Source organism: Condylura cristata, unplaced genomic scaffold (genome assembly GCF_000260355.1).
Source record: "Condylura cristata isolate star-nosed mole 26May11 unplaced genomic scaffold, ConCri1.0 scaffold00009, whole genome shotgun sequence".
NCBI classification, from domain to species: domain Eukaryota; kingdom Metazoa; phylum Chordata; class Mammalia; order Eulipotyphla; family Talpidae; genus Condylura; species Condylura cristata.
The window spans coordinates 30,329,202-30,356,144 of NW_004567110.1; the positions used below are offsets into that span (position 1 = coordinate 30,329,202).

General features: G+C 37.3%; 1 protein-coding gene across 4 annotated transcripts in view; it reads right to left on the reverse strand.

Annotated features, from left to right (window-relative positions):
- Positions 1 to 26,943, reverse strand: part of ESRP1 (epithelial splicing regulatory protein 1) — a 46,003-nt gene that overhangs the window by 12,867 nt on the left and 6,193 nt on the right. For 2 of the 4 annotated variants that reach the window (XM_004679723.2, XM_004679720.2), the window contains exons 5-13: positions 18,380 to 18,478; positions 18,194 to 18,248; positions 16,638 to 16,748; positions 16,391 to 16,523; positions 16,254 to 16,296; positions 13,530 to 13,831; positions 10,486 to 10,704; positions 8,466 to 8,664; positions 4,863 to 5,031 (exon numbers count right to left, since the gene is read on the reverse strand). In XM_004679723.2, coding sequence (XP_004679780.1) covers positions 4,863 to 5,031; positions 8,466 to 8,664; positions 10,486 to 10,704; positions 13,530 to 13,831; positions 16,254 to 16,296; positions 16,391 to 16,523; positions 16,638 to 16,748; positions 18,194 to 18,248; positions 18,380 to 18,478 — 1,330 coding nt within the window. The remainder of the gene's footprint in view (positions 1 to 4,862; positions 5,032 to 8,465; positions 8,665 to 10,485; positions 10,705 to 13,529; positions 13,832 to 16,253; positions 16,297 to 16,390; positions 16,524 to 16,637; positions 16,749 to 18,193; positions 18,249 to 18,379; positions 18,479 to 26,943) is intronic. The other 2 variants (XM_004679722.1, XM_004679721.1) reach the window with 1 other exon arrangement.

A 26,943-nucleotide genomic window follows, 5' to 3' on the forward strand; every position in this document is an offset into this window, starting at 1 on the left:
CTATACCCCAGTTCTGTATGTACAAATAAATAAATCTTTAAAAAATAAATAAATAAATAAATAAATAAATAAATAAATAAATAAATAAATAAATAAATAAAACAATGTATTTTCAAAAAAATGTCCTGAGGCTAGAGATACAATGGAGTAAAAAGTGTAAATATATGAAACAAGAGTATAAATTATTAATAATTTAAATCAATTCCATCAGGTATTTTTTGAATGCTTAAATTATTTCCCTTAACATTTTCGGTGTTTAATAATTTTCTGTAATGCTAAAGAATTTTAAGCATATCTGTATTTAAGTCCTTAAAATACTCATTGCATGAATAAGGTCTCTAGCCTAGCAAGAGAATTTTTATGCTCTGAAACCATACAAAATTCTTACTGATAGTTGCTTTAACCACCCCTAACAGTTCTTTCTGCTTGTATCATTAAAAATATCATCCAAACTGGAAAAACCTAAGCTCATTATAATTATTTCCACAAAAATTTTGTGACATGTCTTCATTCTTATAACTTTGATATCATGGTACTCAATGTTCTAGTGCTATTTCTATGTACTCAATTTTCATTTGTGACACTAAATATTTAAGTTGCAAGAAAAATGTAAGCTAAGAGTTATCTTTTTTTCCTTGGTCCTATGGAATAACTTCAACAAGTAAACCAGAAAGTAAACTAGTTGCCAATTTCTTGCTATTGGGAGACACTAAAGTATAAATGGAATCACTCTATAATATTTATTAGAATGAATGTGAACCTATACATACCTGAATTTAACTATCCAGTAAATAAAGGAAAAAGGAAATTAACTGGAATGAGAAATCTAAATGTTCATTATAGGAAATGCAGACATTTCACAAGAGGTTTAGCATTCTCTGGTTCATATGCTAAGAATTCCAGAATAGAATATAAGAACAATACAAAATAAACCGAGTATCAGAGTGCCCCAGTGTTGCTAAGTGCACCTAGTTACTGCTTAGCTAGAAATAAGCTGATTTTATCAGAAGCCATTATTCCGAGTGTATGTTTTTTTCACATGGATGTACAAATAATCACCCATAACAAATGTTAAACAGCCTTTGCCCCCTACTTTCTGCTCAAGGCAGATGTTATAATGACAGTCCTACTGAAAACTAGGGCAGTGCATATAAAACGTTTATGTTAACCCATCTTTCCTTATATTAGATGGCATTTAATAGAAAAATCAAAATGTTTCACCTGTGCTAACTTGAATCAAGAGAGACTATAATTTCGGTCATAAGTGAAATCAGAATGAAAGGTGATGGGAAGGAAAAGTATTCTACAACAAGTTTACACATTGAGTAGGATGGGCGTTGACATAAAATCACTAATAATTCTTTTGCATCCTAAGTTAAACTCTGGGTACTGGCTAAGTGAGACGTCCTTAAAGGGAAGAAAGGAGCAGTCCTTTCGCCCACCTGTACCTATGCAGGTGCTTCTTTTTGCCAACTCTGCCTCCTGCCTGCCCACGACCTGTACAATGCCAGGGACTTTCCTCACTAACCCCCCTCAGCAGAGACAGCTCTCCACATGGTCACCTGTCTGAGACCACACAGGCCTCTCAGCAAACCTGGCCCTTTCGGGGCAGCCCTTTCTACCCACTTGTGTCTATACGAGTGTCTTTATTCTTCTGCACCCTTTCTCTAATAAACCTGCTTTATCTCTCTCTCTCCTCTCTCTATTTGTATGTATGTATATATGTATAATATAAATTACATAAAATATGTATATAAAAAGAAAGGGGAAAATGATCTATAAACAGAAAAAAGCAGACACCATCATCACAGCCACACCTTTATTGATAAAGAGCTAAAATTACATTGAACAACAAGCAAAAAGCAATTCTTTGGCTTTTGATTCTTCAACTAACCAAAATCTTTACGCTAAAGATACTGTATTTTCAGAGTAATATTCACTATTGAGTTTTTCTCCAAATTTTTAAAAATACCAAGTCAGAGGAAATGAAATAAGATGCCTGCCTTCCAGTTGACAGAGCCCTTTGCAGACACTTACTATAAATGTGGATAAACTGTCAGCTATTCTATACGAAATGGTCTGTAAGTTCTGAATTTTAATATTCCCATCTGGTCATGGATAAGGTTACTAAACATGAGCTTGCTCAGTTAAACATCAAAGTTAAAAACAGTTCAAATCAATCGCCTTTTTTTGAGAGGCACACTTTACGAAATTTGCAAAATACATCAGCATCCTAACATTTTAAAGTCATGAACATGTTTAATCAATGTGAAGTCAAACCAACATACATTATTCTTAGAAAATGGAGAGGGTTACAATGTTTTAACTTTTAAAAAATGAGACAAAGCTTCAGAACTACTTATTACGTTTTAGCCTTCACACATCTCTCAGACTTCCCTAGTTATCAGTGAATTGGTCAAAATATACTTGAAAGCTTATATAATTGGTTTTCAATAGCCAAGTTAGAAATTCATGGTACCCTGGTTTTCAATAGCCAAGTTAGAAATTCATGGTACCCTGCTGAAACCATGTTTCATTATTTTGGAAAATGCCTTTTAAATTATTTCAGATTTTTGTGATACAAGTACAAGCATATCCCAGTGTTTGAACACTTTCTTTGGGTGTGTAGGAATAGGAAAATGTAAATTGAAATAACCATTACAGGTTATTTGGAAGTTATAGTATAAATACACGTGATCTTAAATTTAACAATTCTACTTCTGTAAAACTGTCCTGCAGAAACTTCAAATATTTTAAGTATTTAAAGATCACTGAGATTGATGTACGAGAGACAAATAAAATTAGATGTTTAAAAAAAAAGGCATCATTAAATTATGATGTATTTTCACTCTTTGGACACCAGGTAGACGTTACAGGAGATGGGTATGTACAGATTTCCTTGACTATTGAAAAACAGAACATTTCTAGTTAGGTTAACTCTTGTGTCTAGAAGACTATTAACAGTAATTCAAATGCAAAAATCTGAGCATTTCCAGATCTCCAAAAAATAACCAATAGGAATGTTCTGCTTTCAGACAGTAGGTGGAACCTATAGTGAAACCTATAAATATCCTTTAGGGAGAAAACAAAACCAATGAGAGGCTAGCAAATGAAGAGAAAAATGTAAAATCTCATGGGCAGTGTGTGTTAAATGTGCCATTTATTTGGAACACATATACATGGATATGTTGCCAACTGGCACTAGCATTTACTTCAGAACTCAAAGGTGTGTAAAGTGGGAATCAGCTGTGACTCACTATACTTCTATTCTCTTAGGCTTTGCAATGAGGGAATGAGGACATTGAGGCACTGCAAAAATAAATAAATAAATAAATAACCTAGAGACCCAGGCCTAAACAAGAACTATTAAGCCAGGAATGTTAGTTCCTCCTGCTGCAAGGGCTTCAATTCTAAACTCAAGTTCCCATAGCTCAATGTGATGGAAAACTGAGAGATTCCTTCTTTTAACAACACTCAGCTAGCACATCAATGATGGAAATGGATACCTTGCAAATGTATTAAAGGCACAAGAAGCTGCACCAGGCAGCTGGCAGCACAATGCATTCCACTCCTGACATTCTGACTACATAGAAAAAAAGGTAGACAAAAGATCTTCTTATAGCCAAAACCCACTACCACAAGTAATTGTCACAGGGTCCATAGAAGGTGACAGATTGGGTCTAGGGTAGTGGCTGACACGGTAGTCAATCATGAACAATTACTCATGCTTCTGAATCTTTCAAACCTTCTCAAGGCAGCCGGGCTGATGATTATCATGGCTTTCTCCCTATTGCTCTTCCCCAGAAGAATAAAGAATATTTTCAAAAGGATTAATGATTATTTTTTAAATTCTGAACAAAATAATTAATAATGGCTATAAGCATCATTGCTATATAGATTTTGAAGTTCTTGCTCCCTACTGGAAAACTCTAGATGGAGAGGGAAGAAAAATGAAGACCTATCAATTGCAGGGATCACAGAGGTTAGTTACAGGTCACTTATCAAAAGCTTTCTTACATACTGGTAAGTATCCTCAAAATATTCAGACTAAACAGCTTGGAAAGCAAAAACAAAGCCTGATACAATTTTTAAATTTTTGAGTAATACCACTTATGCCAAAATAAAAGTTAGCTAGTTACTAGATAAATAGAAGTTTAAAAAAAAGGTTTTGAAACAATGATTGTGAATGAGAAGTTATAATTTAAATTAAATTAATTGAGTTAGAGTCCCAGACCTGGAAGAGAATCCAAGAACTAGGCCAATACCTTCATTTTGTAATAACCAAAAAGGTGAAGAGAACTGCCCCACATAGAAGAGATAAAACTAACATTCAGGTCTTCCATATTCCAGACTGACAATTTCTCTCCTTTAATCCCTTGCTACTTCCCAGAAATGGAACACAACCGAAAAAACATATCGATTCTAAGAAAGTCATTAATAACCTCATTTTGACTTGTTTATTAAAGATTTGGGAGGGGAGATAAAAACCCTTTAAAATTTCAAACAATAGTTTATTTGTGGGTTGACATATCAATTCATGCCACTTAAATATGTAATTGTTCTCGTTAAGGATTTTCCTGCTTTGTAATTCCATTCTCGATACTGCAATGATGACAGTGCTACCCACTTAGGACCTTAAGATAAGAGAAAGAAAAAGTTGTATGCACAGATAACCTAAAAGAGCATACTGTCAATAGATGGTTAAAAAGTAAACTTATTTTGGTTTGCATTCAAACATTCTCCTTTGTCACAAATATGCTAAAAACCTTCAATGTGGCAGACAATATTCTTTTGTGAACCCAGGACTGGTTATCAAAGGAGTCCTTTGTTTCTGTCCCTCGTTTCTACTTCCACAGTCTCACCTGGGATAGTATGCTGTGTAGTTCATGAAGAGCTGAGTGCCTGCTGGGTAGTATGCTGTGGAAGGTTGCAGTGCTCGAGGGTTCAAAAGCACAGAGGGCTGATAAATGGCAGCTTCAGTAGGAATAACTGCTGCAGGAGCTGGAAATGTGTAGGAGGGAGGAGATAGGCCTAAATAAGCAAAGAGAGAGGTTTTGAGACATATTTGTAACAGCTGTCATTATGCATTAGTTCTAAAACCATGAAAATCACCATCATACATAGACATTGAGACCCTTTATTTTTTTCCTAACAACCCAAGCAATATCCTTTTGATTATATGGATAACACTTAGAAGTTATCTCAAAGGTCATACTCTGTCAACTGAATAAAGACATATTCTTGGCTTAAAGTATGAAAAAGAAAACAGTATCAAGTGGATGCACAGTCAAGTCTTCTCTACCATTTCCCAAGAGGTGATTTTTTCTGTTTCTGAGGAAGAGGATGGAAACTATCTCTTTGAGGAAGGAAACATGAGACTAATAATTCGATATAGTTGGACTTTTAAGAGCTATGGTGCTATGTCACCTAGTTATCTACTCTACAACACAGTTTAAAATGAAACCTTTATGGTGAAACACAATTCACCAGCACCACTGATCATGCCAAACCAGAGATTGTGCAGAGTGACCTGATCCAAAAGGAGTAGGTTAACTCTACATTATTTCTACCTAAAGGAAACCCTAGGTTTAGCTAGTCTGCTTCGTCAAGCCTATTAAAACCTAACCAAACATAAAAAGCACTCCAGCCTCGCCAATAGTCCTAAGGAAACAGATGCCTGTCTTCATGAAAGTAATGTATGCCCAGTTAACTCAGACTTAAATAGAAAATAGGATCAAATTCCATTTTCTTCCAGTGATTCACATATCACAGGCCCAACAACTCACTCAAGTCAGACTAAGTGCTATTCACTGGCTATAACAAAGGATGAACAGAAGTACACAGACTATCTCTACCCAGAGGCAGAGTTTGCCTGAACTGAATCCCTGACTTCAACATTCATACCCTGAACTAGCTAACTTCCTTTGCAAGTAGCAAATGACCATGATGTAATATTTTACAAGACAATCTCTACTGTCTTTCATTTTTATGAACTCCAACATAGCCATAAAGATGAGTAAAATTCAACTGAATATAGGTACATGAACCAAAAGACCAACATATTTATCTCTTATTCAACTTTTGGGTACCTGCCTATATCACTAAAAGTCATTATTCATATGAGATACCTACTATTGGCAAACTTAAGAAGTATGCTTCCCTGGCGTTAAGGAGTACACAAAGAACAAAAAGGACAAGTTGGGCACCTAAATCATACATAAAAGTATAAAACCTGTGCTCATAATCTGCTTTCAAAGCTGTCAAGTGATTTGCTGGTTTTTTTTTTTTTTAAGATTCATTTATTTATTTATGCATGAAAGAACTGAGATGTGCCAGAGATGTAGGGGTAGGGTGCATGTGAGAGGATTCACCAAAGATAAAAATAGGACACAGAACAGGTGAATCTACTGAAATACACTGCTAAGGGCAGCAGCAGGTGTGACTGGAGAGGTCTGCTTCCCATATGTGGGTCAGCTCCCTGCCAGGTGATTATACAGGCCACCCTGGTGAGTTGCTGAGACTTAAACCTTTAGGCACCAGGGAGACCCATCCTGTGATCTGTAATATGACAATGCTGTATACCAGCAAGAAAAGCTTATACAGTAAGGACCAGTTTTCTGCCTGAGAACACATTTCTGAGATTAGATTGCTCAGGCTTAGGTATTCCTCAAATAGAAGGACAGGAAATCTTAGGAATCTACAAGACAATAAGTGTATATTAATGGACTAGAAAAATAGAAACCTTCATATAATATAGCCAACTTTTTGATGTTAAATTTCAACAAATTCAATTTAAAGTTTTAACACAATGAGAGCTCAGCATTTCCTTTCAATCTTCTACAAGAAACTTCTCAGTGAGTAATGAACAATCACTAAAATTATAACTACTTTAGTCATTGAGACTTTACTCAAAATTTCTCTAAATATTTTTAATGGTCATATAAATAGGAAACCACTTAAAATGAATTGGCCGGAGTTCAGTAGAATAGGCATACTATTAAGAGGTATAAATTGGAGTCCTGGTTTTTTTTAATGAGTAAACTCTTATGACACACACACCCAAATGGCCAAATTTCAGTTAAAAGTTATATATAAAGTAATAAAAGATAGTGAAATATAGTTTGTGAAAAAAATACATTTTAGGTTTACTTTAGGGCTTGGGGGGTGGGGGGGAAGGAATTAGTCTTATGAAGAAATTCGGGAAAGACCAGTTTTCTACCAGGAAGAGAAAAACGTGAAAGGATATCACAGACACAAAAATTTTGATTATACATGGAGAAATTCCCTTATCTCAGAATACTTGGTAGATTATCACTAAAAAAACCCATAAAAGGTCTTGATTTATAGGGACAAAATAAGAGACTATGGTTAGTCCAATGTAATTACTTAAATTTTCAAAACGTAATATTCATTAAAATTCAACTTTTAGATATTCACCAATAGCAAGCAGCAGATAAATGGAGTAGTATTAGCATTTAGGAATTCCAAGGGAACAAAAGGATTAAGCCCCACCAAATGTTACTAATGATACTTTGTCAAATAGGCACATTGACAACCATCCCACTTTGTAGGAAAGTAGTATCCTAACTCTTCCCATTTTATTAGAATCAAAAACATAATTTGGTATATTTTCTCAGTTACCTTTGGACTTTATTGCAAATGCTACATTCTTAAAACATACCCAACTGTCTCCTATAATGGTATGTCTTATTCCAAGTGAAAAGTGCATTAAAAATTTCAAATTTTATTGTCAGATCCCCAAATGTTCCTTAGTTATGAGGCAGGACTTACTCTCTTACAAGGGCTTATTCCTCTCAAACAGGAAACCAGATGACCTGCACCCAGGTGCCAATGAGCAAGAGCATTGCTTGAAATTAAGCACTGATCCTGTGATCCAATGGAAACTTTGGCTTATTTACGCATTTACATGTATATATATTTTTTCCACTAACTTGCTCATTCCAGATACCCAGGAGAGCAAAAGAAGTACTCTCCAGGCTATCCATTCCAGAAATACTCTGTGCTCAACAGATTGAGCATCAAGCATCTAATCTTCTTTGAAAAAAAAGAAAAGAGAGAGAGAACTTAATGCATGAGAGAAAAAAATAAAAGCATCTGGCCATACTTATTGTACCTTTAAATGCGTATTAAAATATTCTACATAGCCAGGTTGCCTCCCAGAGTCAGTGCTTATCTTGAGCACACTAAGCTTCAGAAATCAAGTGCTTATCACTGGAAAAGCAAGAATATAATTTGAAAGGAGATATTCGTAGCATCTCTAATTATGGGTGTCCACAACCAAGGTCTTAAATGATTATCACATACTACCGATTTCAGATGGGAAAGCCGTATGTAACCACCTCACCTGCCTCAGAAAGAACCAGGGGCACAGAAAGTTATGAAAGCAGCTTAAGCACCTACCAGCATATAGCGTAGAATAGCGCCAAGACCCAAGAAAAACTTACATGGTAACTTACATGGCGGTGGGGATAAGCCATTTCGATTTAAAGTGCCCCCCATTAACACAAAGTTCATCTCCTCAGCTGAACACTGAAAGACTTCAACATATCTGTCCTTCATGTTTTTTTTATGACACTTCTGTGCAGCCATAAACGCTCTGTCCGCAGACTTCATCTGGATAAAGGCATCTCCTGATGGGCGGCCCTGAGCGTGTGGGGGGAAGAATAGAAACAAAAGGAGACTGTCTCCTTCAACAAGGAAATGGTTGCTTACAAAACACGCAATGTGACAATCACCCATAGTATAGACATTTTAGTCACAAAGTCTGGGTGACGTGTGATCTACTGAAATCTGCCTTGCATTTCATCACCTAATCACCAGAATGGCCCACAAAACCTTGAAGAAACAGTTTTGAGAGCTCAGAGCTGAAATGGATCCCTTTTGGGTTTCTATTAATTAGCATCAGATTTACAGGGTTTTGAAAGGGTCTCCTTGTGACTGTGGTTTCAAAGTAAAGGATTGAATATTGAGTTATACCCCTTCTGAAAAATCCGATTAAATCTCATTCGACTGAGAAAAGCTAGTAACAGAACCAGTATTAAGAGTTTCATGTATCTACCTACATGAAAATGAACAAACCAGTGTTTGCTTTTGGCTTTCAGTTTTGTCCATCATTGACCTGAAAATTCTCTTTCCTATCTTTCTCATCCCTAAGCCTAGGTTGGAATGTGGCTTAGGATAGGGAAGAGGGATAACAGTTGGGAGTTGCATAGCACAATGAAGGTTGGTGAGAGCTATAGTATCAGCTTTGTTCAAAAGTTCTTTCACCTCCTCCCTTGTACTTCTGCCTAAAATCTTGGTCAAGCTGGCATATGTAGGCATTCTTCTATTACTAATAGCTTGCTAAAAATTCTGTACTTAGAATCAACCCAGTAGATTTCTGTTTCTAGAACTACAGTGCCTTTAGCTTTTCTTCAAAGGGATATTTTATGTGGGAGAAAGACAATCAGCTTACAAGATATTTTATGGATGTCCTCAAAAATCTCTAATGGACCATTCAGTGTAAATTATTACCATGCAAGTTACCATAAGAGTTACCATACCAGGGAAATTAGCAATAAACCCAGTCCAAAAGGGAAAACTAACATCTTTTAGGCAGCTAAGAACTTGTTCATTACCAAAGAAGAATACACCCAAGTGCAATCACAGTTACATGGGTCAACAAGACGCGAAATCTGTCCACTGTTGTTAATCAATGAGTAATAATAGGCCCTAGTTATGGTGACTCAAAGAGAAACCAGATAATTGCCCAGTAATGTTGAATTGTGGGGAATTTTATTCAAAAGGACCCTCAAAAGTGAAGCAAGGCTGAGCGTCTAACTAGTCAAATCAAAAGTTGCATGGTTGAATATTGATGGAAACATTAGAATGAGCATGTGCTGATATAGAAAACCACAGATGCTCAGGGGTTTTCTGATTTCTGGAATTCAATGCCTGGCATGTTCCAGTGAGATGGGACTATTTTAATATACCTGTGTACCCAAATTGCCACATGAAAAGAAAAAGTGGAAAATGAGTTTTAAAAAAATTGGCATTTCCAATACAACCTACATTTTCAATCCATAATGCTAAGAACACATTTTCAAAAATTAATGACTTTCTCTTTAACAAAGGACTCAAAAAGTTTCATAAAACAATTTGATTGTGGTTCTTAGAATTCTATCTTGCTTAGTATATCATAATATACTGGAAATTTTCAGCAACTAAAATGATTGATTTTAAGCAAAATCAAAGAAAACCATGCTGGGAACTACTTTTAATATACTTACAATATATACTAACATACGTTAGCTTGCTTATTGATAATAGCATGGATACATGTGATGATGGAAGGAGCATTTCATTTGCACTCCATACTAACTTTAGCATTCTTCTGGAGTTCATCCATAATGCACTACATTACATTCTCTCTTAAAGACTTTATAATTATGAATATTGAGTTTTTCTAATAAATGACTTTCTTACCTGGTGATTCAATACCATATGAACCCCATGGGTTCGAATATCTGTGGAGAACTCCCCCAGAAAGTCCAGGATGTCTTCAATTGTGGCTGCATATGGAAGACCTCGAAGACGTATACAGTCTCTAACATTTGTAGGGGGCACAAATTGTTGAGGTAGTACTGGAATAATGGGAGGGGTTGGAAGTGGAATGAGAGGTGCCGAGGAGAATCGATTCAGCACCTGTGCTCAAAGCAAAACAGAAATGACTTAGACCCTGGATATGACTCATGGTCTGCAGACTAGCATTGGCATCACTGAGAGAGCTTATGAGAAATGCAGATCTCAATTTTACCTCAGACTTAGTGAATATGAATCTGCATTTGAACAAGATCCCCAGATGTTCATAAGCATGTTAATATTTGGGGACCACTCATACAGAAAAAGTCATGATTTTCAACTGAGAAAATATATCTACTCATCAAGTACAAGCTGAAGCACATACAACATAACACACTTAGATGAAACATTTGTCAACCTGTACAAATGGATGAATGCCTTTGAACAAGTATCCTTAATGTCTGTTATTTTTATAAAAAAAAACCTGGATATAGTAAATGTAGACTTTGGGAGTATTTACTGAATTTCATCTCATTAAATATACACAATTGTTTAAAAAAGATGTATTTATTCATTTTTACATAGAAGAACTGGGTGGGGTGTAGGTCAGAAGGGCTTGGGGGGTGAAAGGATTCACCAGAGACAGAATGGGGAGCAAAACATGCAGATCTACTGAAATACACTGCAGTGGGTGAGACAGAAGTGGTCTACTGTGCCTTATGGGTCAGCTCCCTCGTTGTAAATCAAACTCAGGCCATAGAGGTGACAGCACTGAGACTTAACCAATGTGGCACCAGGGAGACCCTAAATACATACAATATTGTTGCGCCTTGCCATTGCTTGCAAATTACTTCTCAAAAAAAAAGATATACATAGTGATTCAGTAAGGATGGTACCAAGCAAAGACTGGACTAATTTAAAATATGCCATCTTTGTAATGTGTACAAAACACAATACAGAATAGCTGGAAAATGTTTTTAAAATGTTATAATCAAGCCTGCCTGTTGGCACATGGTTTAAAGTCTCAGTGCTATCAAGCTATGCCAGTCACTATGGCGTGAGTTTGATCCCCAAACAGGGAGTTGACCCAAATGGCACAGATTACTCCTCTATAGTCAGTGTATTATAGTAGATCCATCTGTTTTGCTCCTGGCTCTGTCTCTGGTGAATTTTCTTACCCACCACAGCTCTAAGCGGCCTTCAATTCAGTTCTTCTATGTATAAGTAAGTAAAAAAAATTAAAGTTATAATCACAAAAATAACCATTTAGTTTCTTTGTGAATTTTAGAGAGTGGGAAAAAAAGGATCAAGATGATTTTAAAACTCATGAATTCAGCTATTTTGACAGTGGATCATGAATAGTTCTTGTCTATTTCCATGTAGTATTTACAGCTAGTAGCCATGGTTCAAAACTATTTTGTCCTTTTGTGACATCCCCAGGATTTTAGAACAATTTCCCATGGCAGTCTATCATCCTGTACGAAAATACAAAATAGATTATCTCTCAAAAATTTGCCCTAATTTCTTTACTCACAATGGTCTAGGTGTTATCTGAACTAAGAAGTGAGAAAAATCAAATAAATACACCTAACGAATGTCACGACAAAGAGAAAAATTTATAAATTATAGAAATATTCCAGACATGGCACAAATACCATAAAATAATTAATTTTAATAGACTTTCTATGTGTAATAACATATTATAAGAATATGGTGAGACTTTGCCTATTGGTAGTATGATGGATACATATGAAGATTGAAGCAGAATCCATTTGAACTACATTCTAACTTTAGCATCCTTCCTGGATTTATCTTTAAAGATCTTCAGATCTACATCAGGGGGAGAACATGAATAAATAAATGTGGTTGTATACAAACTCAGTATAGGAGTGCCATTTGCCAAATAGGAGGTGAACAAGAAACTACTGAATGAAATGATTATTAGTAATGGAGATAGTGCAGATCCTATGTGAATATGAGCAGCTGTTTAAGAAATCATTAGGAATGGGGAACTGGACAGGAGAATCCAGTTTAGATGTGATTTCCATAAAACTGTTCTTACAATTAGAGATCTAAAAACCTTTCTCTTAGTTTCGAAAGGCACTATGTCATGTTTGAAACTTTATGTATGCTTAACAAATTTTAGAGATTCAGAAAGTATCATCTTTATTCCAGTATGATACACCATTGTTTAAATTACAAGTACATTCATAGATTACTACTCAAGAGCACTTGTAGAATAGAACACAGAACTTTTGAGTTTCACTTATTTTATCTTTAAAAAAACACACACACACACACACACACACACACTTTAACAGGTAAAAGTTCCTCAACAACAAGCAATTATTTTGCAAAGGAAATACTGACTGTTGAAGAGAATATTCAGCTGTTAAGTCAAGATGAATAGCCAAAAAGGCTTAAGAACTTACCGATGGTTTTATGCTTGGATCACAGAATGTTTTTAGAAACTGATTAATCCAACTATACCTCAAAACCAATACTGAATTTTGAAAGGTAATAATGGAACAAAAGGGCACTTTGGCCCCTTATTCTGTCACCAGCAATGTGAAACTTATCAAGAATTTTAAGAAATAAATTTATCTTGAAAGGTTAGAGTTTCCATTTAATGCTAACAAAATCCATCAGAAATTGAGAATTTAAAAGGCATGCTTATCTAGAATTTCTATGGTAGGAGGAAGAAAAACCCAAATGTACAGCAGAATTTCTAAATTATGTACTTTCATGAGATGTTGATTTGAAGAAAGAAAATTTTAAGTTAAGAGTAAACTTTGAAAATGCATTGTTTTTAAGGGAGCATAAAAAGAAAAACCAGTATGTCACATTTCAAAACATTTAGTAAGTTGGCTTTATCATGATGAATAATAATGTCATGTTGCTTTTAGAATGATAGAAATTAAGTCACCAACATGCTCTTGAAAACCAACCTGCTGAACTTCAGCTGCTGTGCTCCTGAAGAGTTCAATGTATCTTTTGCCCAACAAGTCCTTATGCTTCCTCAATGCATTCTGTGCATACTCCTCACAAGCAAAGAGGACAAAAGCATCCCCTGTTGGTCTACCGTCTGGGTAGGTAACAAAAAGGATGCCTTCCTTCCCCCCTGTGATGGGGCAATGCTGTCCAAAGAAGGCTACTACTTCATCGGCTGTGGCAGTGAAAGGGAGCCCCCGCATACGGACAATAACTTGGTTTTCCTTGGAGAGAAACTGGGCTACCTCATTGGAAGTACCTAGGGAACACAAATATAAGGATGCATGGGAAGAAATGGTTAGGCTGTCAAATTCAGTAAATTTACTATGACATCATTCTTGAATTGAAATCATAATTAATAGGTCTCCCTGGTGGAAAAGGGGTTAAAGTTTCAGCACTATCAAATTATTGTCAGCCACTATGATTTGAGTTTCATCCTTGGCCAGGGAGCTAATCCACATGGCATAGCAGATCTCTCCCATTTTGCCTGCTGCTTCCCTCAGCAGTGTGTTTCAGTCAACCTACCTGTTCTGCTTCTCACTTGGTCTCTGGTGAATCTTCTCACCTGCTCCCAACCTGACCTACACCCAGCTTTTGTATGTATAAATAAATCTTTTTTAATAAATATTTTTTAATCATAATTTATCCTTACTTCCATTGAATGGATAATATCCATTAAACAACTCTGTCATAAATTTAAACATTTTCTCCTAAACATACCTCCTAAATTGAGGAAGGTAGCCAGACAAATCATGGACCAATTCATCTCCCAGGGAGGACAGTAAGTCATCATGATAATAAAGGACACAGATTCTGGAGCTAGAACTATCAAGGTCCATTCATTCATTCATTCATCCATCCATTCATTCATTCATTTTTGCATACAAGAACTGGAGTGTAGGCCAGAGGTGTGGGAAGTGAGTGCATTCACCAGAGAAAGAGTGGGGAGCAGAACAGGCAGATCAGCTGAAATACACTGAGGGGAACAAGGAGCTAGACAGGATAAATCTGCTGCACCACGTGGTCAGATCCCTGGCCAGGGATTGAACTCTTGGCTGCAATGGCTGCTGATAGTTTCATAGTGCTGAGACTTAACCTCTTGCATCACCAGGGAAGTTCCTCAAAGTGCAATCTTTACCTTTGAGTGTGACCTTCATTGGGTTAACCTTTTTGTCTTATTATAGTAAAATGGGGGGAGAGGGTAAAAATTACCTAGCTCTTAATTTATGAGGTAAATCAATGCATAGAAAGCACTTCAGTGATTTTTAAATTTTCCTCATTTTTTATTAAGAAAAGTTCAAGGTAACTCAAGTGGAGAAAATAGTATGAGGACTATACTTGGCAGTCAATTTCAACATTTATCAACACTGCCTGACATAAAACATTTTGTACAGAACTGCCATGTAGCAAATACTCAAATACACATTCAAGTTCAATATACTAGTAACATTTTTGCTTAAGAGCAAATTCTTAACATACTGCCCACATACCATGAAATCCTAAGCATTAATATAAACATTAGTTAACTTTACCATTTGCAATCTATTACCTATTACCGAAGCTCAGAACCTGAGCAACTCCAAGTGAACTTTATCTCCAACTAATAATAAATAATAAGCATTGCTTTGGAACTTCAAAAATATTAATTTTAGAGCTCTGAATTTAGAAGCCTTGGATTATCTAAAGCTGACATGCTAGAACAAAAATATACCAAGAAAACTTGCAAGCAGGAAACAATTACAAGTTCTACAGTTGCAAAGATTGTCACCAGGACTCTACGATAAAGGCATACAAATGTTCCCTATATTTAAATGAAGGTCACCTGTTATATTTTGGCAATAAGTGTCAAAAGCCTCTTAAAAGGTTTACCCACATTCTTTGGTTCAGTTATCCTACTTTTAGGGATTTATTCTAATACATCCTAATATATGTAATTAGCTTTACAGAGGTTAAAAATCACTGCAAAGAGTTGGAAATACTCTCTGAATGTCTAATAAGTGTTTTAAAAAACAGTATTCATATTAAACTGCATAGCAATTAACATTTAAGTATATTTGAATTAATGTAGAAGCTATTGAAAATATAGTATAAGGAGAAAGGAAATTATAAAGCAGCACGAAGACAATAGAAATTTATAAGTGAGTTACATGTATATAAAAAAACCCAGACAAACCAGCTAATATTTTTCATGCACCTGTTACCTTTAAAAGTTTCTAAATCCGTTCCTTCTTTTTCTGACCATGTTATTACAAACACTATATATCGCAAACACAAGAAAATAGTAAGCTATCAGTTTCATGGTCACTGATCAGTTAAGAAAATTTAGAGAAAAATTTAAAAGCAGATATTCAATCCTTCCAGGTATTCTGGTGTGGCAATTTCAAAGTTTTCATAATCTTGAAATTCTTTAAAAAACAAATCTTTCCCATCACGCTCATGTGCATCTTTCACCTTTGTATCACACTACATTAATGGCAACCATGGTTGGCTGACTGAAGACTCAGGGCAAGTGGTATGCACTACACTTACTGATATTATTGCTTCTTCCACCTATTTGAAAAGATTTAATTTCTGTGTTTCATTGTGAAGTAAAAAACCATTTGACCCTATTCCTCTATTCCTGGCAATACATAAATTTTAAATTCTTCCCATGGTAACTGCATTATATCAAGGGCACTCACCACCAGCAATTTTAAGAAAATCTTCACCAGTTGCTTTGTAAACCTGTGAAAAGAAAAAGCTATTAAATATAGTTTCTGAACTCCCTAATGCTAATGTTCATGCAAGAGGTCAAATGTCACAGGCTGTGAGGACATACCTCAATGTACCGAGTCCCCATGTGATGTTTGTGCCTCTGCAGTGCTAGATCTCTGTGCTCCTCACTTACAAACCTAACCAACGCTTCTCCATTCCTACGACCCTGGGCATTCAGACAAAGTGCTGCACCTCCCCTTTGAAAATAAATGAACAGACGGCAGTAGAAAAAAACAGTGAGGAAAATAATTAAGGGAAACCCATTATCCCTTCAGCATTATTAAATAAAATAGAGATTAAAGAAAACCAACTTGGCAATATTGAGTCCTTTGAAGAATCGGGCAATATCTTGGTCTGAAGATTGCCAGGGTAAACCTCGGGCCCTGACAACGGTATTGTCATCAATAAGTTCCATCTTGCTGCTGTGGACCAAACAAAACTTCAGGTTACATAGTTAACAAATTGACCTAATTAAACCTGAGGAATTCATTGGCTGGGTTTAGACAGGTTTGTGATCCTACTAGTTTACTTCATAACCTCAGAAATTATCTGAGCAAAGCTGAATGTATTCTTCAGGCAGTTTACCACAGACAGGTGAGTGTGTAGGGTCAACACTGTAGTTCACCCTGCAAATGATTTAGCAGCAGAGAGCAGAGAAGTGTTTGCTTCTCACAAAATCAAAAGAATCCAGGATCAATTCATAGGCAGAAGAGTTTTCCCAATATCCTGATGGCTAGTAAAGTTCTAGAGCCAGGGAAGTTTCAATCCACTGTCAAATCTGGCTAGTACATGAGCTAGGGTTAAATCCAGTTTGACAACAAATTTAAAGTCCACATAAAGCTGGCAATTAGCCTATGACAGGAATGTGTGCATGAGGTCAGAAGTCTGCCATTAAAGTATCTCTCCTATCAAACAGGGGCCATCATAGTATTTATGAAAATGCTTAAGTCCCCACACCTAGTGAGTCATTTGCAAATCACCAGTTATACATATTGTTGCCTTTTGATGTTCTGCTCCTCTTATATTTGTATTTTCAGTACTCCTAGGATATTTCCTTAGTGAGTCACCTTCACCCCAAGAAAAAGGCCTCAATATCTCTCTAAGGGGAGATGCAAGAAGTTTCTGTTCACTTAAGGCATAGGCAATCCCATGCAATTCACTAAAGTGATTTACAAACTTAAACAGGTCTACTGTGATCAAAAATGGAGATAACACCACTTCATACTCCTCCCCAGCTATTTCCTTTCCTTTAAAGTAGAAGCTGATATAACTTACTTAAAATTATCTCAGTAAAAATCTTTTAAAGCCTATGATTTTTTTCCTTTGGAAGTTTTCCAGTGAGAGGATGAATAGTTGATAGAAGCCAAAAGAAAACAAACAAAAAAAAGTCTGCTGTACTTATAATGCAAATGTTTCATTGAGTTTTAAACCCCATTTTTAATGTTTCTTTAACACACCATCTTCTTTTACAAATGACCTAATATTTGGGGGGGGAAATTATATCCAAAAGATTTAATAAAGTTATTAAAGTAAGGAAAGTTACATACCACTATGAAAAAAAATTGATTTGGGCCCTCTCTGATAGTGCAATGAGTTATAGCTCAGCAGTCTGAAGCTAGCTGCAGCCGTTTCTGCACAAGTACAATCCCCAGCCCGGGAGGTGACCCACATGGCATGGCAGACCTCTCCTGACATGCCTGCTGCTCCCCTCAGCAGTGGACTTTGTCAATCTGCCTGTTCTGCTCCCTACTCTGTCTCTCACCCCCCCCCCCATACCTCTGGCCTATACCCCAGTTCTGTATGCATAAGTAAATAAATTTTTTTTTTTTTAAACTGACTCAAATGGAATAGCACTGAAAGGACTTACCAAGTGCCACTTTCAAATTTGTAATTTACTCTCTCCGGATCTGAAAACCTATGATCTAAAAATGAGAACATACAAGTCATCATTTTAGCTAGTAAGACAAAAACTGTAGGAAATTCAACAATATACATGAGGAAGAATGGGTAGGATCAAATTTTAGAGCCATGTTGTTACAAAAGCAATACTTACTGTAAGGCTCTGAAATCATTGCTAAAATTATATTCCCCATATCTTCAATTTGAGAGGCTCCATACCGGAAAGCTGAACTATTCTTTTCAAAATTTAAAGCTGGCAGATTAAGTCAAGGACACATTTTGGGGATGTAAAACAAGGTTGTAGCTTACTCAAAAACAAATAACACAGAACCAACAAGTGACATAAATTTCATTTATGATGATTCTTTGAAATCTCAAAATGCCAGATTCCTGAATCCCACTGAGACATCCTTAATTTATAATTGACCTCTTGGGTAAAATGACCAAATCAATCCTGTCCTGAGGTACTACCAGTAATAACGTTTGTTTGAACACCACATACCACTTTCTTCTAGTTTCAAACAATGAAAGGAACAAAGTTAATGGCAACCCTCCCTCCTCCTGTCTTTATAGCACACACAAATTAAGGACCAGGTGGACTTAAAGACATGCTTACACCAGTCAAAACCATGATGTATTAAATGGCATTTTTCAGAAAAAGTCCATACATATTATTTTAATGAACACTAAGCGGACATAATATTAAAAGAATTCATAGAAAGCCCTCCTTCCCTAATCAAGAATTACAACCAATCCTAAGAATTTAGTTCAGTGAGTAATGTTCTTTTTATTCAAAATCCCTTTCCATTTTATACCCAAATCCCTCCTTCCTTTCTCCATGAAGAGCCATCACTTCACTTTCCTAACACTCCAGGTAAGTTTATTTTTGTGTTGTCCCTCAGCCAGCAACATTTCTCTTCAGTTAAACACACTACATGTAGAAATGCAGCCATTTGTTCTTTGGCAAATTACTTAACCTCACTGAACTTCAGCTTATCTATAAAGCCAAAGCTGTGATAATCTTTACCTCCCGTGGCTTTTCTGGGAAGATTAAATGAGATAAAACAAGCCAAGAGCACAAAGCTGGCATTTACTTAGTGATGTCCTCCCCCTTCTTCCTAGAACCCTCAGGTGACCAACTTTCATAACCCATGATAATCATATTGTCACATGTATGACCGAAAAATCTGAACTCACCAAATGCCTGTTTGTATACTCACAGGGTATCACCAAGAAAAACAGTAGATTATTTCTGCATTCTCCTCCCTGATGACATCCACTTCTTTTGAGGAAATAAATGTGTTGTCCACCGAGAGATGATAAAAATCAACCTCAATAGACATCCAAGCAACAGAGCAATGACCACTACTTGGGTCATTAAAATGACTACCCACTGAAAGCAAAGAGTATGACAGAGAGAAACACCAGGACCAAAAGATGAAAATGCTTGCGTGAGATGACCGCCCATTTTCTGGGGGTTGATGGGAAATTTACAGATGCACACAGAAACACACCCTTTGCCTTAGGAAATGAGGAAGACTAGGCTTTAAGCAGAAGTCAACTCTTGGTCCTCAGTCTATTTTTGTGCAGCTGAAACATGAAACTGGAATCAACATTTCTTAAAGAATTATAAGAGACATTTGTGGGCCTCTCTGTTGGTGCAACAGGTTAAAGCACAGAACTGTGAGGGTAGCTACAACCACTTCAGCGTGAGTTTGATCCCTGGCAGGGAAGTGATCCACGTGATGCAGACCTCTCCTGTCTCATTTGCTGCTCCCCTAAGCAGTGTATTTCATCAATCTTCTTGTTTTTCACCCCACTTGACCTCTGGTGAATCCTTTCGCACCCGACCTAGTACCTCTGGTCTGTAAACCAGTTCTGTATGCATAAATAAATCTTTTAAAAAAAGAAAAGAATCGGCCCTCCCTGGTGGCGCAGCGGGTTAAAGCACAGCACTGAGAATCTGAAGCCACTTCCGCATGAGTTCGATTCCCGCCTGCCGCCTGCCCCGGAGGAGACCACATGGCGAGCCAGACCTCTCCTGACCCGCCCGCTGCTCCCCTCAGCAGTGTACTTCGTCGATCTGCCTGTTCTGCTCCCCACTCTGTCTCTGGTGAAGCCTCTCACCGCCCCTGAGCCTCTGGCCTGTACCCCAGTTCTGTATGAATAAATAAATAAATCTTTAAAAAAAAAAAAAAAAAGAAAAGAATTATAAAAACAATGTGAACAGAGACATTTGTGGCTCACAAGAAATCTTACAATGTGGACTATGACCCTTCTAAAGGCCTGCTGACAACTGATATAGAAATATGGAGACTGTCAAAAAATGACCAAAACCAGAAAATGTCACAGGAATATTTTACATATCACAAAGTTCTATCCTAATAAAGAATGTTAAGGAAAATAAAACTAAGCCATGGTAGGAATGGGAAGTGTATTCAAGCCACCGTTTCCGCTCTTCTATAAATGACAAGAGGTATCACACTTGCTCAAGTAACGCCCCTATAAAGCACTCTTTCTAAGCCCTTAACCAAATCAGATTTTCGCTAACTCTGAGTAACCAAGTCTCCTAACTGCTCTGAGCCACAACCAGTAATTTGAAGAGTACTAGATATACTTTCTATCATATTTTACCTTCATCTCACCTGTACCATACATTCCTGATCACAGGTCCACCTGAATCTGTATCTTTCCTTAAAACAGCTCCTATTGTGGGCCCTCCGTGGTGGCGCAGCGGGTTAAAGCACAGCACTAAGAAGCTTAAGCCACCTCTGCATAAGTTCGATCTCTGCCTGCCCCAGAGGAGATCCACATGGTGTGGCAGACCTCTCCTGGCCCACCAGCTGCTCAGCAGTATACTTCGTCGATCTGCCTGTTCTGCTACCAACTCTGTCTCTGGTGAATCCTCTCACCCTCCGCATCTCTGGCCTGTACCCCAGTTCTGTATAAATAAATAAATAAATATTTAAAAAACAGCTCCTATTGCTTTTGAGACACTATTGACATAAATGATGACTTAATTAAGGCTATTTTGTGCCAAATACCATGTTGCCTTTAATTTATGCAATATCCTATTAGGTAGACTAGAATAAAACCAAACAACAACAAAAAAAAAACCCCAGAATTTATAGATATTCCATAATGCACTGACGGTAGGTAACAGAACTGAAATTACAATAGTTCTGATTTTATATGTACCCAAATCTCTGCAACAACAAAAAAGAAGCTTGCATAATTCATTTTGTTTTAAGCAACACTTTGTAATAAACATTCTAAACTTATACAATGAAGCCAAGTGTAAGGGATAGATCAAAAGTAAAAATGTAAAGTATCCTGTTTATATAGACCTAGATTTGTAGCTGAACATTTTCCTGATTCCATTTTATAATTAAGAGTATGTTGAGACATATGGCTAACTTAGATCCATGTAACACGCCCCAACATGTTTTCCTCCAAGTCATCACACACCAAGATCAGCAGCTTTAAGCTCCTAATAACTTCTAAAAGTCACCCAACCTTTGGAATTCCCAAACCACCGCCCCCTTAAACACATACACACACTCACATCCTCCAACTTCTGGTTTGTCCAAGCCATAATCCTTACCAGGATTTAACATGAACAACAAATAAGAATGAGGGAAAGATGTTTTAGAACCAATCCTTTCCCCTATCAATTTATAATTATATATTGAATTACTTGCTACACGTCTGATCTTGAGGGAAGAAAAGATGAGTCTATGTCTCCTGATTTATGACTTGTCATGCAACTTACTCATTCTACCCTTCAGGCAGCCACAACAGTACGAACTGGCTTAGCCAGCTTCAGGAATGAGAAATGCCACAAGGAAATGAGGAAGGGTAAAGTCAGACATGGTGGGAACAAAACTAACATTTCAGGCTATAATTGAGCAAAGTACTACGTTTATAGAACTCAGAAGTCCAGAGATGTTGCCTAAATTTGAAAAAGTGAACTGTTTCCTTTAGTAAAGCAAATTTCACTTAACTCTCAGATTCAGAATAATTTTACAAAATTCAACTTAAGTTTACCCAAACAAAAAGAAAATTGCTTTTTTCAAAGTGCCCAAAAATGGACACACAGATTTCAAAATAACCAATTTTCACTTGTAATTACCATTTTAAACTAAGTTTTTAGTTAGCACCTAAGAGAATAATATATAAAAAATAGTATACATTATGGAATAATTGAGTTCAAATTAAACTGCATCCTAACTCAAAAATCAACTCATAGCCATTTATCCCTGCGATAAACCCCTCAGGAGAATCCTCTTGCGGTTTACTTTTATTTACAGTACAAAACAACTTCCTATATTATCTTGCTACAAAAAAATTTTTATCCTTACAAAAAAAAAAAATGCCTATCAGCCCTCCCTGGTGGCTAAACTGGTTGAAAACCAGCATTAGAAAACTAGCTGCAGCCACTTCAACAGGAGTCAATCTCCAGCCAGGTTGGTGACCCACATTGCACAGCAGACCTCTCCTGACCCACCCAGTGCTCCCCTCAACAGTGTCAGTCGGCCTGTTCTGCTCCCCACTGTCTCTGGTGAATCCTCTTACCACCCCTGCACCTCTGGCCTGTACTCCTGCTCTGTATGTTTAAATAATGTAAATTTTTTAAAATATTTATTTATTTATTCATACAGAACTGGAGTACAGGCCAGGAGGGTGATTCACCAGGGACAGAGTGGGGAGCAGAACAGGCAGATGGACGAAGTACACTGCTGAGGGGAGCAGCGGCGTGTCAGGAGAGGTCTGTCGCGCCATGTGGTCTCCTCTGGGGCAGGCGGGGATCGAACTCACGGGGGAAGTCGCCTAAGCTTCTTAGTGCAGTGCTTCAAACCGCTGTGCCACCAGGGAGGGCCTAAATAATATAAATCTTTTTTAAAAAATTACGTAAAAATAAAATGCCTGTGGCTAATAACAAAGGAAAAACAAAGATAAAATAAGGTAGAGAAAAGTTGAGATAGTGCTCCAAGAACTAAAAATTTCCTGTAATTCTGTGATGAAAATAAAGGAGAAAGATCCAAGTAACTACCTTTTGTGACTTGAAAAAAAAAAAAAAAAACAAGAAGGGCCCTCTCTTGTGGCATAATAGGTTTAAGTGAAGCACTATGAAGCCATCTGTAGCCAGTGCAGCAACAGTAGGATCCTGGCCATGAAGGTGATCCACCTGACACAACAGACCTCTCCTGTCTCACCTAAGGCTCTCCTCAGCAGTATATTTCAGTAGAACTCCCTGTTCTGGCTCTTACTCTGTCTCTGGTGAATTCTCTAACTCCTGCACCTCTGGTTTATACCCCAGTTCTTGTGTGCATAAATAAATCTGATAGAAAATAAATCTTTAAAAAAGGATTTTTAAAAGATTTATTTATGCATATAATTTTTAAAAGATTTATTTATTTATGCTTACAGAACTGGGGTGCAGGCCAGAGGTGCAGGGGGGTGAGAGGATTCACCAGAGATAGAGTGGGGAGCAGAACAGGCAGACTGACTGAAATACATTGCTGAGGGGAGCAGAGGGAGCAGAGGGCAGCCAAGAGAGGTCTGCTGCCCTGTGGGTGAGCTCCCTGGCAAGGCATGGAACTAATGCTGCAGTACTAGGCTAGATAGCTTCACAGAACTGTGCTTTAACCCATGGCACCACGAGGGAGAGCCTGCCCTCAGGCCCTCTGGCACCCCCAATTAAGTTTTTTTTTTGCATAACAAAAATGCAATGTCCTTTATTTGATACCACTTAAACTGATTGTCAGGAACACAAAGGCCTATGAAAATGAGAAACATTTGTATATCAACAGTATTTTGTTTACAGTATTTTTGAATACAATTCAGAAAAATAAAGTGGTTCTCCCACCCTGAAGATTGAACTTCCTGAAAATTCCCTAAGATTGTGCTCAAGAGTTTATTCAATGAATTAAACTATCTTTGTCTTTAAAGTCAGAGACTGTAGCACAACTGAACATTCCTCACACCTTACCATGTGTCCAGTCTCCTTTGTTTCTTATTAAGAACAGATTACATGTAAGAACAGATTACATTAAATAGGGTAGAGGCCTCGCTCTTTTTTTTTAATTTTATAATAGTTTATTTTTACATATTTTTGTGTATTTTCCCATCTCAGTTGCAATCCCTCTGGGTTTCCCATCACCAAATCACTCATGTGCCATAACCATAGTCAAGTGCATCTCCCTCCCCCCAATTAAGTTCTTACCAAAAGTTTAGCGAAGTAACTATAATGGTAAAGTCTTCACTTATGAGAATAAGCTCAAAAATAACAAAACTAACAAAAACCGGATTTAAGAAACTAGGAGGAATGAACTGGACCTAACAGAGGATACAATGGTTGCTCCTTTTAAAAATAAAGGAAGTCATTTAAACAAACAGTTGCATAGTCAAAATGTCCTTTTGCGGGAGACAACTAATCTTAACCATTAAATTTCTCCAAGGTTTCAAGATAATTTCTTAAAAAAAAAAGTCAGAGGCTCTAGTCCTTATCGTTTTCTCACCATCTCACCCAATTAAGTTAAAATGTTTACAAGGGCCCTCCCTGGTGGCACAGCAGGTTAGGCACAGCACTGCAAGCTAGCTGCAGCAGCTTCAAATGTATTCGATCCCCAAACCCAGAGGTGACCCACATGGCACAGCAGACCTCTCATGTTTTGCCCACTTATCCCCTCAGCAGATACTTGGTCAATCTGCCTGTTCTGCTCCCCACTCTGTCTCTGATGAATCCTCTCACCGCCCCTGCACCTCTGGCCTGTATCCCAGCTCTGTATGCATAAACAAACAGATCTTGGAAAAAAAAAAAATGCTTACAAAATGCCACCCACATTCACCTGCTAAACAAGATCTTCCCTCCACTGGGGACTAACTGCTAGCTAACCAAACTGCAATAGCCCACTAAGGCTGAACACTAACACAAGTGGTTTCAAAGCAGAAACAAAAGAGAAAAATGCTGGAGTACAACCAGAGCTGCATTCAAGAAATTCCTAAAACAAAGTGCTAAACTTTAATTTACATATCACCTGATAAGTTTACAAAATTTTCATTTGGGAATACCTGAGATAAAAGTGAGATTTGGAGAAGGAAAGTAACTTTTCCAGGAAACCAAAGCTGCATATTCTCTTACTTATTCTTTCCAAGTGTTGGCAATAACTTCTCTTCCTCCCCTACTGGTTTACCTGGTGGAACAGGTAATCTCCGCAAGACCAAATGACTCTCCATCTACTTGGCTAAACCAACAAGGATGTGTAAATGACCATCTTTATATTTCCAAATACAGTGTCATTTCTATATTAGAAAGTGTTTAGTTGTGGGAAATCACAGCACCACTCTTTAGTTGAGATACTGTAGAAAACCTTTGCATAGATAAAGCCAATTTGATAGTCAATTTTAATCTGATTGCTTTTGATTGGAGGACTTGGTTTAGTGGCTTGGGGAACAATCAATTCTGTGTATACAAGCATGAAAATAATATACAAATAGTCAGAAATAAAATCTACTGTTTGAAAAAAAATTCTAAAACTCCAATATACCCCCAAAGAAATTAGCGTATGATAATTTTTTTTAAAAATACATCCCCAAACTTTTCAATGAATGTATTACTGAATGGCCATGGCATCATTCCTCAAATTTCAGGTTTGATAGTGTGAAATGGAATCCAACTTAGCTTTTTTCATATTCATCCATTTTCTATTGTCAACTATTTCTGATTTTTATCTCCATGATAGTTGGAAGACGGTCAACATGTAACTTAGAACTAGAACCCTCCCGTGGAGAAAGGGGTTAAAGTGCAGCATTATGAAGCTATCCACAGCCACTCCTTGGTCAGGGAGGTTGACCCAAATGGCACAGCAGACCTCTACTGTCCAACCAGCGACTCCCCTCAGCAATATATTTCAGTATCCCCACATTTTCTGTCCCCACTCTGTCTCTGGTGAATCCTCTCAACATCCACATCACTGGCCTGTAGCCCAATTCTCGTATGCACAAATAAATCTTTAAAAAAAAAACCAAAAAACTATAAAACTAGAATTAAAGGAATGATAGAATAGGGGATTTCCTTAGTGGCTCAAGAGTTAGCCTCAGCACTATCAAGCTGTTTATTGCCAGCCACTGCAATACGAATTTGATTCCCAGTCATGGATAAAATATGGTGTAGCAGACCTGTCCTGTCTCACCTGTTCTGGTCCCCACACCTTCCTATCCTTCTCATCCTGCCATGAGATACCTGCAGGAGTTTAATATTTGCAGGTCACTAAGACCCCTCATCAAACCAGAACCATTCTGTTATCCTCTCATTGGCCTTCCCAGGCTCTAAGACTGTGAGACAGTAAAGTTCTGTTTTAAGTCACCTAGTCTCTCCCCATAATTTGTTGTTGCAGTCTGAGCAAGCTAAAAAGCATTCAAACCAACAAAGAAAACTTTTCTGTTATCCTAGGCTCTCATAAAATTCTTAAAGAATTCTCTTAATGAGCCTCCCTGGTGGCACATGGGGTCAATCTCAGTGCTATCAAGCTATCTCCAGCCACTATGGCATGAGTTCGATTCCTGGCCAGGGAGTTAATCCACATGGTACAGCAGACCTCCTTGGTATCACCTGCTTAAATTGAGCTTAATCTAGTCATTCCTCGTGGCGCAACAGGTTAGGATGCAGCACTGCAAGCTAGCTGCAGCCACTTCAGTGGGAGTTCGATTCCCCCA